This window comes from Lepisma saccharinum, chromosome 23 (assembly GCF_977018435.1).
Source record: "Lepisma saccharinum chromosome 23, izLepSacc3.1, whole genome shotgun sequence".
NCBI lineage: Eukaryota > Metazoa > Arthropoda > Insecta > Zygentoma > Lepismatidae > Lepisma > Lepisma saccharinum.
In genome coordinates, this window is record NC_139251.1 from 26,395,588 (window position 1) to 26,409,585 (window position 13,998).

At 39.3% G+C, this 13,998-nt stretch overlaps 1 protein-coding gene across 2 annotated transcripts in view; it reads left to right on the forward strand.

Moving 5' to 3' along the window:
• The window catches only part of Dhc1 (dynein axonemal heavy chain 1), a 344,548-nt gene that overhangs the window by 200,554 nt on the left and 129,996 nt on the right, over positions 1 to 13,998 (forward strand). For both annotated transcript variants that reach the window (XM_083144626.1, XM_083144627.1), the window contains exons 34-36: positions 123 to 301; positions 1,554 to 1,741; positions 6,333 to 6,527. In XM_083144626.1, the coding sequence (XP_083000752.1) occupies positions 123 to 301; positions 1,554 to 1,741; positions 6,333 to 6,527 (562 nt within the window). The remainder of the gene's footprint in view (positions 1 to 122; positions 302 to 1,553; positions 1,742 to 6,332; positions 6,528 to 13,998) is intronic.

Sequence of the window (13,998 nt, forward strand, 5' to 3'; positions counted from 1 at the left end):
AAGTATTTATTTTAATAGTTTTAAAAACTAAAATATTTCTGAGACACCCCTTACTTCTCAGTTGCATAATAACAACAAATATTTCCAGCTTTATAATGAAGACACTTTTTTTTTTTCCCCAGATGTTACATTACTCTAGCACAGGCTCTTTCCATGAGTATGGGAGGAGCCCCACAAGGACCTGCTGGAACTGGAAAAACAGAGACTGTGAAAGATATGGGAAAGACTCTGGCAAAATATGTAGTTGTTTTCAATTGCTCTGATCAGATGGATTACAGAGGGCTTGGCCGTATATATAAAGGTAATGTTAAGAAGTCTTTACAACCGCATGGCCACAATATTTGAATTAGCTCTTTCTTCTCCCAGAGAACACCATGTGCGTAATTCTATGTATAGAGTTGAAATGCTCCAGGACTAAAACAAGACAGTCCTAGGTGAAATATTCTCATTTTAAATATCATTGATTATGAAGACCTCATTTACCAATTTTATATCTTTTTTGTTAAAATTTAGAATTGAGCAGATACAATTTATCAATATGTTCTCATTCCAGTAATGGTTATAAATGTTAGAGCAAATACATGTACAATTATCCATAGTTTTGTTATCAGATTATTATTAATGATACTCTACTGCATAGTCACTTGCTGCAAGGGCTGGACTCTCCAATATGTTGTGTTTGCAATTCTTTTAAGTATTCGGCATATTCTTGCTGAATGTGCGATTTTTCTATCTTCAGACAGACTTTCAATCTTCCCAGCTGTCGGTCATCCCTATTGAGCGATGACAAAAGTGTTTTTTCAAATGTTTTTAGCTTTTTGCGAAGAGCTGGTCTCTTCCTCCGTCTGTAAGGATGCCTTTCGTATATTCTGATTTTTTAATGTGTTACATTTGTCTTGTGCAGGTCCTTTTACAACCTTGCACTTTTAATTTTCCCCAAGGGGCATTTTACACCCCTTGTTTTAACCTTTTTAAGTAAGAATTTTAGGTAAGGGGATATTTCCTCGTGCACATTGAAGGGTGCAAAATGGTCTAAAGTGCCAACACACCCAAAACTTTTAATTCAATCAATACTCTAATCAGTATCAGTCAATATGGGTATATCAGTATATTATTTTAACAGTAAAATTGTCAATATTTCGATAAATAACCTGCAACTTTGTGAAAAATTCTATCATTTTGTTAATGTTTTTATCACTGAAAGGGTCCACTTAAGAACCTAATGAAGTCACCTGGTCAATGAACTGAATAAGCCATTCCAAGTTCCTCATGGATCTTTTGAGTTTTATAAAGGACCAGTAAAAATCATAAACTGTGCTATTTGCAAAGAAATCAATCTTTACCATATAGTTTTGGAATAATTAATTTTGGATGTATCACAGGATATTTAGAACTTTGAATAGCATCTAACAGCTACAACCCACGCATTAATCCAAATAGAACAACATTTCGAATTTACTAATTCAGTTTCCAAACAATATGTTCATATCTGAACATGTGATTTTTAAGATTGCATAATTATTAATGCTTACTAATTAGTGTGTTCGTTTCAGGTCTTGCCCAGTCAGGTTCCTGGGGTTGTTTCGATGAATTTAATCGCATTGAGTTGCCGGTGTTGTCTGTAGCTGCCCAACAGGTGGCAGTAGTGTTGTCTGCCAAGAAAGAAAAGAAGAAAACCTTTGTTTTCACAGATGGTGACACCATAACATTATGTCCTGAATTTGGCATTTTCATCACAATGGTATGTTTTCATTGAGTTCATGTAAGCATAATATCTTTTATATTCAAACACGTGTTCTTGGTTACAGCAGTGGCACATCCTGAAAATTTGACCTGGTTTGGCACAGTAATTTTTATTTATTGTTTATATTTATTATACACCGCCTATCTAGATGAATTATATGCAATAGATAGCTCCCTCGCCCTCCCCATGTACAATCGGAGATGAAACCCGGTCGTCAGAAGGGTGCGATGAAGAATGATCAGTGGCGTACATGAACCAGTCTTTGAGTTCTTTACATAATTTACTGAAATTCTTGTTTAAAAGCTTGTTTGAATTGTTTGCATAATATAAAATGAGCTATTTTCCATAGATTAAAGCTAATGTATAAAAAATATATATGTGAACTGGTAAACCCAGTAACATGAAGAATATGCCACTAGACAGGTTAAGTTAGCATGTACTTCCATTTCAAGCATATAGATGACTCTCGTCACCTGGGAATGTCGATTTGAGATCAACTGTAAGAATAAATATATATTTGACGAGGAAGCAGATCTTAGACTTGGTCCTGTGATTCAAGGATGTATTTAGGGGGTCCAGGGGGTCTGGACCCCCTCAAAAGATTTATCAAGTAATAAAATTAAATAATAAAAAAATATTATTTTAGCCTTCATTGTATAATTTCCTCTGAACTTATTGTAAGACAAGGATTATATTGGGATCATACGGCTTTGAAAGACATATTTTGGGGGTCCGGACCCCCACCCCCACCCAAAAGACTTATTAGGTACGAAAATTAAATAATGAAAATATACTCGTTTAGCATTTGTTTTATAATTTCCTCTTAACTTATTGGAAGAAAAGAATATTGGGATCATACGGCTTTGAAGAATGGAAAGGACATATTTAGGGCCCCACCCAAAATACTTATTAAGTATGAAAATTAAATAATGAAAATATAGCCTACTCGTTTAGCATTTGTTGTATAATTTCCTCTGAACTTATTGGAGAGACAAGGATTATATTTGGATCATACGGCTTTGAAGGACAGGAAGGATGTATTTAGAGGGGTCCAGGGGTCCGGATTTCCTGAAAGACTTGCCAAGTACTAAAATTAGGTAATGAAAATATTAGCATTTATTTATTTTACCTAAAGTTTCAGATACAGTACTGCATGACCATTGTTGCATAATCGATGGTTATTAATTTCCTCTGAACTTTTTGCAAGGCAAGGATTATATTGAGATCATATGGCTTTGAATGACATTACAAAGAACATTTATGTACACTAGTACTAAAAATAATATGCATAAAATTTTAATCAGAAACTTACTTTTCTCCAACTACATGTAACGTCATTTTTGTTATTCGATAAATATTTAATTATTCATCTATTTGACATTAATTTCATTGCCAGGGCAATTGTTTTTATGTAAGTTATTCCGATCTTAACTACAGGTAAGCTATGTAATGAATATGCACTGTTATAACTCTATTCTTATACAGTCTTTTTACCTAATCGTGTAATAATAATATAATATTAATTTATGTATTGTATTTAATATAATTATTTTAATTTAAACATCATCATCATTATTATTATTATTATTATTTGTATTCTTCTTATTCTTATTCTTCATATTCTTCTTCTTATTATTATTATTATTATTCCTGAGGCACTTGGTTTGGACCCCCCGAACATATTTCATTGATTGTTTCATTTTTTATGAAGAAGTGAATTCCAGGTGTGACTTAGCTGGAGTCTCTGTTAAGATTGCTGTCCAACGCAATGGTTACAGCTTATTTTACACTTTTGTTCCAGTAACCAGAACATTTGGCTATGATTTTGGCATCTGCAAATAAAATTATGTGACTCTTGACATTTCTGGTTGGAACAATCTGATGTAGGTTTGATGTTCACGTAATCACTGTTGTTTGGTTGGTTAATTCTTCACATATAAAAATTTTTTGCTTTCACTTTTTTGTACATTAAAATGAAAGTGACAAAAATCACATGATCGTAATGTTTATATTTGTGCTTTGTTTCTAGATTTTTCACTCTTGCATATTGATCAGGGACTGGATTGTACCATAAAGCAAGGGGATAATTGGCCCCTGCACAGCATGTCAAAATATTTTGCTCCTCCCATTACTACTGTTTAAAAAAATAAGAGAAAAGCGTATCGTACCTGCAGTTACATGGAAACTGTAAAGACTGGCTCGTCTCCTTGGGTAACATACTCTCGGTACTGGGATCGATTTTCTGGGGTGTGTATGCTCGATCCTATTTACACATTAATACTACATAATGGTGAACCTCCATAGCCTCAGCTGCGAGAGGTGAAAACACAACTTTAAATGGTCTTTAAAGAACCCGCACCTTCAAATGCATTTTTACATCATCAAGATTGGGCTCAGCATATATTTGGATATGAAAGTCCATCGCACCAATTAATGTGAATATCCCCAGAACTCGGGAGCTTGTCCCCTATACCTCCTTCACCAACGTCTCTCCATTTCCCCAATCCCCCTGCACTCTCATTTACAAATCACCAATGGTGAAAGATCCCTGGTTACCTCTCTCATTTCTATTTATTCTCCCCTCTCTCCACATAACAATTGCCAGTTATGCCGGTGTCATCCTTCCTACTTCCCATTTTCTGCTCCTCCTCCTCAGTAAATCCAAGTCAGCAATCTGACATTAGCATTCCATGAATATTTCCTGACTGCACTGCTTGCTAACCATCTTTATATTACTAACTTTTCTCTTCCTGATTTTCAATGCTCATCCTTCCTTTCTTTTTATACATAATGATCATCTCTTTACAAAAGAAACATCTTCAACTATCATTCTGAAATTCAGAATTTGCCATTTCACATTTTTATAGGGGTTACTGTTCTTCAAGGGTTGTTCAAGGTTGACCGGGACTTTTATTTCTGCAGAGGAAATAGGTAGCAGAAGGAACACCAAACTATGTCAGTTTTTCAAAGTATTCTCCGTGCAGGCCGAGGCACTGTTGCCATCGTTCTGGCTGCTCCCGAATTCCTTTGGCGTAGAAAGAACTTGGTTGTTGTCGTAGCCACTGGAGGACATCGCTCCGCAGTGCTTCGTCTGTCGTGAATTTCTTCCCTCCCAGATGGTCTTTAAGGGTTGCAAACAAATGATAATCACTGGGTGCTAAATCCGGACTGTAGGGGGGATGGGGCAGAACTTCCCAGCGCATGTCGGCCAGAGTTGTTGTTGTCACATTGGCCGTGTGAGGGCGGGCATTGTCATGGAGAAGAATGACATTTCCAGACAACATCCCAGGTCTTTTCTTGCGAATGGACTTTCGTACAGCACCACTCAACAATGTGGAGTAATTTTGGGCATTAATCGTGCTCCCTTTGTCCAGAAAATCCACATGGATAACGCCCTTCATGTCCCAGAAGACACTTGCCATGATCTTTCCAGCGAATGGCTGCATTTTGCTTTTCTTGGGGGGGAGCGGGGAACCTTTATGCCGCCACTCCATGCTGCATCTTTTGATCTCTGGGGTTGAATTGTGCAACCATGTTTCATCACACGTGATGATGGATTGCAACAATTCATCACCTTCTGCTCGAAACCGATTCAGAAGCTGTTCACAGACCGTCCTGCGTGTCCACTTCTGATCGAATGTCAGCTGGCGGGGAACCCACCTTGCACAGATTTTGCGGAAGCGTAAGTGGTCGTGAATGATTGTCTCAACACTCCCGACACTGATATTCACCTCGGCAGCAATATCCTGCACTGTTACTCCCCGGTTCTCAAGAATCATTTGCTCAACACGTGCGATATTCACTGGTGTGACTGCAGTCGGGCGAATGTGTCCATGCGCTTCATTTGTCACCAGCTCCCGTCCTTCGCGAAACTGCTCACACCATTCGTACACTCTTGTCCGCAACATCGTTTGTTCACCATACTGTGCTTGCAATCGTCTGAAAATCTCGGTTGGTTTAACTTTCTCCTTCAAGAGAAATTTGATTACACACCGCTGCTCCACAGCCACAGACACACTGCTTGCCGCCATGCTCGCTGCAACTGCTGCGCATGCGCGAAATACGTCATGCCGGGCGCTAGTTACTCGCGAAGGAATACATTACGTCACCCGCACGTTTCATCATGATCCGGCTATTCATCGATTTTTTACGTACGAAAATCCCGGTCAACCTTGAATGACCCTTGTAGTTATATAACTTTCTGCAAATTTGAATGCCATTGAAACAGCTTCTAACACCCACCCTCCCCTTTCCCCTCATCATGCATCTGTTATAAAATATTTTTTGTCAATCTCCTTCCTACAAGGTTCATCAACATCTTTGTTCATTTTAGTCTGCTGAAGTGTCATTGTAGTTTACATTCATATGTAGCTTTAACAGTGGTGTGCCCAAGAAGGGGTTGGTGGGGGTTATAAACCCCCTTTGGCCTAGTATTCCTAAAAAAAGGAACGTCAAAGGTAGGAAAATGTGTCAAAATGAGGGCTGACTGATTACCAGAAAAACTGTACATAACCCCTCTCTTTCAAACATCCTGGGCACGCTACTGAGCTTTAATTAATACAGTATTGCAATTTTATTTATTTTGCAGAATCCTGGCTATGCTGGAAGAAAAGAATTGCCCGAGAACTTGAAGATCCAGTTTCGAACGGTTGCCATGATGGTGCCAGATCGACAGATCATTATCAGGGTGAAGTTGGCCAGTTGTGGCTTCCTTGAAAATATAACATTAGCTAGGAAATTTTACACACTTTATAAGCTGTGTGAGGAGCAGTTGACAAAGCAAGTGAGTATTGAAGCCATTCTTTTAATTAAAGCTTTACAGATGATAATTATGATTTCCAAAAGGAACCCAGCTTCATGAGAAAGTGGTTAGTGTAAAACTTTACAAAACCTTGGATTTGATTCCCAGGGAAACAATTGATATTTGGGTTGTCCTTCACATATTTCAGTGCTTCATCATTCATCCAGAACCTTACTGTTGTTCTAGAGCAGCCATGTCAAACTCTCACCCTGTACCTTCCCCTAATGTGGCCCATCTTGGCCGTACATACATTTCATGTGCGCAGGACAAAATTACACATTTGTAGTTATCCCGCTTTTCCATTTCACATGAAACAAGATCATCTGAACTTCACCAGTTCTATTTTCCCTACACCAGTATATTGTTGCATTCCAATAAAGGGTAGACAACTAAGCAAACTGATTGATGGATTAGTTCTGAAGTACATCTTGCTGGCTGGAGGGAAGTGTGTATACTTTCTGTTGCCAGTGAATCAATTTCTTGATTGTGAAGGGTTTGCCTCAAAGAAAAGTCAGTTTCTGGTAAATTTTCAGACAACCATGTCATGCCTAAGCCTGGTTGGGTAAGAAAAGAATAGGAATGTGAATTTTTTCAAATGAAATGGGGGATTGCACATTTTTGTTGTGAAGTGAACAGTGAAAAGCATGAAAATTTTTGTGTCCTGTGGTGTAACTTGGTTTGGGCAAGTGGAGCACCTTCCCCACCCATTATTTTTTTTAGTTTTTTTTTAAATTTACAATTTAAGAGTTAACTTCCTGAGGAGCAATGTAATAATGAGTAATTTTGTAATTTCGCAAGTAGTTAATTAACAAATAATCCTGGGTGTTATTTTTATGGGATAGAAAGTTACTCCCATGTGTTCTGATGAAGTGAATTCATTCAGAAACATTTATTTTTCACAAAATACTGTTGAGGAGAGGATTGATGAGAAACAACTGAAATTGAACAATTGAAAGCATATATTTCTGTTTTTTTTGCTTGTAATAGATGAAAATAAGGATGTCTGTGGGGTAACTCAGCTGTACTCACTCATTCGAGGATAATTTCAGTAATTTCTAATCCATTCAGGATCTGTGAACCTGATTTATGTCAACATTCATCCAAAGTAAAAATGCTATACTACTTGATGAATCTGAAAGCAAGTTTCACGACATCAAAGGCATGGGCATGCGCAGACCCTCTGATTAGATGGGAGGTGGGGGGGGGGGGCAAGAGCCTTGATGAAAGTTCAGTCTGGAAAGAAAAACCTAATTTTATCTCACTGTTTAAGTTTTATTGCATGGATGAGTGTGTGTATACATACCCAGCCCATATATATGTACATATATATATATACACACACACATACATACATACAAAATCAATTCATCCGCCCTATAACAAACCAACAGCAAAAATCATATAAATTGTCTCTCAAATGTGCATGCTCCTTTTTCTCCAAAAAACTGTTCATGCAATTAAGAGAAAACCGTTTAGGAGCAGTACTTCTCTCCCTGGCAATTTACAATGCATTACAGAAAACAAATTGCGAGCGAAGCAAGCAAGAATATTTTCAGATCAAAATTATTGCAAAATGAAAACAATATTGATTTAATATGGCGCCCAAATGTTCATGGAGTGCCATGGTATTCTCTTTTACAATTTTTTTTAAATTTAGATTGTTCAGCATCCAGGGCCAACTCCCACCGACCCCTAGCTATGGCTCTGAATTTGACAAGACTGCAAGAAAAGCAGATATTGTGAGCGAAGCAAAAGGGCAATTGTAGCTCTCTGCCCCCCTACAGGTGCTCATGGCCATCTGGAAGAAATAATACAAGACGTGAAAACTAATCCCATCTTGAGTATCCATTTGTCCTGCTACTCTTAGATTCTGCTAGTCTTGCTTTCCTTCACTTCGATGTTTGCCCCCCTAAAATTGATTTCCATCCAAGGTGGGGGGCAATGCCCCAGCCAGCTGTGGTTGTGCCACTGCACCCCCTTCCCCCATAGTTGCTTTGAACTTTCATCGGCTTGAAAATACTTCATATTCTTTAAGAGTATAACATCGTTTAATAATGGCGATAAGATTCCTGTATCCTAAATTTCTAGGTGAAAATATAATAATATAGGGGCATGGACGTCTGGAAGGGGGGCCAAGGATGGTTACATCTCCCCCTTATAAAACGAATGTCAACCTGAAAGTACATTTTCACATGTATAATTGGATTTCAGTCATAAAAATATACATTAATAATTATAATGGGGATACAGGAATTCTATAATTTCAAATTCAAGAGGTGTTTTTGAAGGGGTATTATCGGTGTAACATGCCCCATGGAAAAATACCTTGCTTGTCCCTTCATGGAAAAAATCTGTGGACCTCCATGATTAGGGGGGGCATTGGCCCCCTCCCCCCCGCATGCCTATTATCAAAGGTTGTGAAGGACAATTTTTCCTTATTCGCCTCTCCATTTTCTTTTGATGGTGCGTGGTGGTTATACGTCAAAACATCGACGCAAAAACATCGACAACAAAAACATCGCCTACATTTCATCGACAGTACAAAACATCGACAGCACAAAACATCGACAGTACAAAACATCGACAGCACAAAACATCGACGGCACAAAACATCGACGGCAAAAACATCGACACCAAAAACATCGACGCCAAAAACATCGACGACAAAAACATCGACGCCAAAAACAGCGACGGCAAAAACATCGACGGCAAAAACATCGACGTCAAAAACATCGACAGCAAAAACATCGACACCAAAAACATCGACAGCAAAAACATCGACACCAAAAACATCGACGGCAAAAACATCGACGCCAAAAACATCGACGGCAAAAACATCGACAGCAAAAACATCGACGGCAAAAACATCGACGGCAAAAACATCGACGGCAAAAACATCGACGGCAAAATCATCGACGACAAAAACATCGACGGCAAAAACATCGACGGCAAAAACATCGACGACAAAAACATCGACGGCAAAAACATCGACGCCAAAAACATCGACGCCAAAAACATGACAACCAAAAACATCGACGCCAAAAACATCGACGCCAAAAACATCGACGGCAAAAACATCGACACCATAAACATCGACACCAAAAACATCGACGGCAAAAACATCGACACCAAAAACATCGACGGCAAAAACATCGACCCCAAAAACATCGACGGCAAAAACATCGACACCAAAAACTTCGACGGCAAAAACATCGACACCAAAAACATCGACGGCACAAAACATCGACGGCACAAAACATCGACGGCACAAAACATCGACGCCAAAAAACATCGACGCCAAAAACATCGACACCAAAAACATCGCTATTTTTTGTCATTAAAGCCATTAATTTATAATGCAGTCATGTTTTATTATTTTGGAGGAAGGCGGAAAGTAGGAGGAGCAGAGTAGAAAGACTGGGGTGAGTAACAGAATGGAAAGTAGAGGGGCGCTAAAACTCCAACTCGCCCAGGTGAAATTTATATCTTGATTCGTTCCATGAATAGGATTTTTTGTTGTGATAATAGCATCATGAAGCTATAGCTCTTCTTTGTTTCGAACAAACATGCCTATGTTCGTCGATCTTTTTTTTAGATTTCTTATCAGCCATGGTTGTTGTGCAAGAGCGGCATTTTCATTGATTTGATTATTTCGCGCTGCACGCGCACCTTCTGACATCAAAACAATGTTATTATTAGCACCTGATTCTTGCCTCAAAGCTCAAACAATGGAATCGTAAACAATGCGAAGCGTCATGTTCCCTTCTGCTTTCTAGCAAGCGGCTTTTAACTTCATAGACAGGATAGTTGTATGCTCGTTATATTGTGGATGTGGAAGAAATGTTCTTTTATGACTGTGGTACGAACCGACTGAGGACACCTTTGCTTTACCTCCCCCGCCCACCTTCACACAGCAGACCCCTTGTGACAGCCACCGGACAGAAGCCTTCAAAACATCGTCTCTCACAAACATCGGGGTTTATCCGCAACTGATATCAATTCTGCCAGTCACACCAGAAGGGTTTCAAGAATTTTTGTCACAAATGTAGATTGTGCATGAAGTGTTTTTAACAAATAACGTGTTTTATTTTTTAAAAATACACAGCCTTATATGAACTTAACAAAATAAGGAGAATAATTTAGCTGTAATTTTTTGCTAGTAGTTTGTGTTAGACATAAATATACAGGTTGTCGCCATACACATAGGCGGATATAGAACGTGTTTCTGAAATGATGTCCTCCTGTATCCACATATTTATAGGAAATTTTCACTAACACGTATCAGTTCCTCTTTCGAATTGCTTCAATTTATTTCTTCATATTTTCTTTCGATTCTTCTGATATATGGCTTCCAGTATAAAAGTTTGGCAGCTCGCCACGATGACGTTAGAAATATGTATGTTTCTTGTGCAAGGCATCGGAGAGATTTCTGAGGAGTATGTTTCATTCGTGTTCCAACGTCGTCTAGTTTATCCTCAGTAAGCACATGCCGTTTTATCTTAACAAGAGCATACCCTATTTTCCTAAATTTGTTCACAAGTAACAGATCACTCTGTCTGTGTGAAACAGGAACATGTGGGAATTCTGCTGCAAAACGCCTTCTGACTTCCCTACAAGAATTCGTAATGACATAAGAGTCGTATATAAAAATTCGTTGTTTAAAATTGTACGGATAGCGTGGCATTATTAGACTGCAGAAAGAACTGGCAATACATAAAATAAAACAAAACAATCTAAAACACTTGTTAAGAATTTAACACTTCACAAACATGTGCAAACTGGACAACAGCTGTCTGGATACTGAAGCACGGACGTGTCCAATGTCAAGGTCAGCGTACAGTTGTGGGTTTAAATGCCGGCAGATGTGCTCTTACTTTCCGACGCGCTAGCCGCCGCCCAACGGCCACCTCGGCCGTGAAAGGCAGTGTATACGTATATCCTTATCGCTAAAAATTCCGAGAGAGAGAAATACGACGTTATGAAATCAAGGAGTTAACAAACTATGAATTAGAAATATTAAAATTAAGCTCCACACCCAGGTAGTCTGGCAATAAGACTGTTGCCTTGTAACCAAGTGTACCCGTGTTCGATCCCTGGTGGGGGTACATTTCATTAAGTGGCTCGAATTCCACTATAAAATACTGCAATTTGTGCAAAAGTCAGCACGATTGGGCAAGTTAATGCTCTTCGGAGTCTTAGGAGTATGCCTACATTCCCCAAGCGTGCTGATTTTTGCACCGTATTGCAGTATTTAGTTGGTTGGATTTATATTAACCTCATTTCTGAGGTTAGAAAATAATTTGTGCACTGTCATAGTAGCCCATTTCGATTCCACCATGTGAAAGCAGAAGAGCTACATGTGAAGAGAATATTAAAATTATGATTTATTAATTTCTAAATTAAGGGAAGGCTTTACTAATTGTTAATTGGATTTGGCCGTTTCAATTCAGAAAGTTCCGAATTTATGAACTACGGAAAGCCGAAACGTTCAAAATTGCCTTTAACGAACTTTATAAGCTTTGTGTTATTCATTAACAGTTAAATGCAGTGGAGGCGATTGGGTTACAAAACTTTGGGTGGGGGGGGGGGCAAGAACAATTTACTTTCTCTTCGTACATACGGTTTAGCATAATGCGGGGGCAAAAGCGGCAAAAAATGTGTGTGGGGGGGGGGGGCATCTGCACCCCCGTGCCAACCTAATCGCCGCCACTGCACTAATCTAGAATCAAAAAGTTGTTCCATCCATTAAAAATAATATCCAGGACTATTTTGTTAAATAACTGTTACATTTGAGGGAATAAATACAGCACTCAACCTCCAGTTACCAATCCCATTACGAAGGTAACCCATGATTTGCTGGAAAGTAGAAAAATGTTCTTTCACATTTAACTAGTGGCGGAGATTATGGGGGTTTCAATCTCAGGTTCAGATTGAAAACAACTACACTACACTACACTACACTACACTACACTACACTACACTACACTACACACACGCACACACACACACACACACACACACACACACACACATACACATACACACATACACACATACATACATACATATATATATACACAATATATACTGAGCTTGAGCCTCGAAATCTCTTGGCTACAGTTAAACATGGAGGTGGTGGCGTTATGGTCTGGGGCTGTATGTCAGCCTCAGGTGTTGGAGAACTCGTCTTTATTGAGGGAATTATGGATAGATTTGCCTATTTGGATAAAAAAGGTAAAGTGTTCCCCTGTGCATACCACCACGCCATGAAGGCGTATAGGGGGTGTGGGGGTAACGCCCACACTTTCTTGATCCGGTCGTGAGTGGGGGTGATGTGATCAGCATCACGCCCCTGACCGCCTTTACACCCCAGGGTTTCCCCCAAGCACCCATGTTATTCGACGCTGGGTGGGCGCCGGGGCCGCTTCCACCGTTAGAAAAGTTCCCGGATTTGAACCGGCCGGGGATCGAACCCGGGACCTTTAGCATGGTAGTCAGACGCGTTACCGACTGAGCCACCGCGCCACCATATCCAATATCTATTTGGATATTCTGAAGAATAATTTGCAGCAGAGTATCAATCATTTGGGTCTTGGGAATGATTTTTACTTCCAGCAGGACAACGACCCTAAACATACAGCTGAGATTGTCAACCGTTGGTTGTTATATAATACTCCCCACACACTCAAAACTCCACCTCAGTCCCCCGACCTTAACCCCATTGAACATCTTTGGAGCCATTTGGAAACCAGACTCCGAAAACATGACATAACAAGCAAGAATAGACTGAAAGAGGTCATTTTGCATGAGCGGCACAATATTACATCTGAAATAACCACGCCTCTTGTTCATTCTATGCAAAAGAGACTGACAGCTGTTCTCCATAACAGAGGAATGCATACTAAATTCTGACGACATGGTATTTGTTTCTTTCTTTTCTTCAAAGTGAACTTTTATGTTGGTGTATGAATACTTTTGTCCAGCCAAAGAAGCGGGTATTGAGAATGTATTGTATTTTATTTTTCTACAAGCAGCATCTGATATTTATTTTTGTTGTCAATATACTGTTTGGTGCATACATGGTACAGGATTAACAGTTTTGACTTCCTTATTGTTTTCCTAGCTGCTGCAATTCGTCCTTTCGTCCTTTCAGTTCCACTGTATGATTACTTTTGTCCATCACTGTATATTAAGAGCCCGGTCTCTGGCACCGTGAGCGATCAACAAGCTAATTATTCTCGTGTGACCCACGAAGGGTTAATCGGAACTGAACCTATAGTTTAAAGAATCTATACCACTGTGCAAGTTTCCTCCACCGGGGATCGAACCTCGGACCCCTTGAATCAAATACAACAGCAGTACTGATACACAGTGAAGGCGCTTCGTCGTGCGACACCCGGGGAAAATGTCTGGAGAGGAAGGGGGCAAGGCAATATTGCAAGGGGGCAGTTGT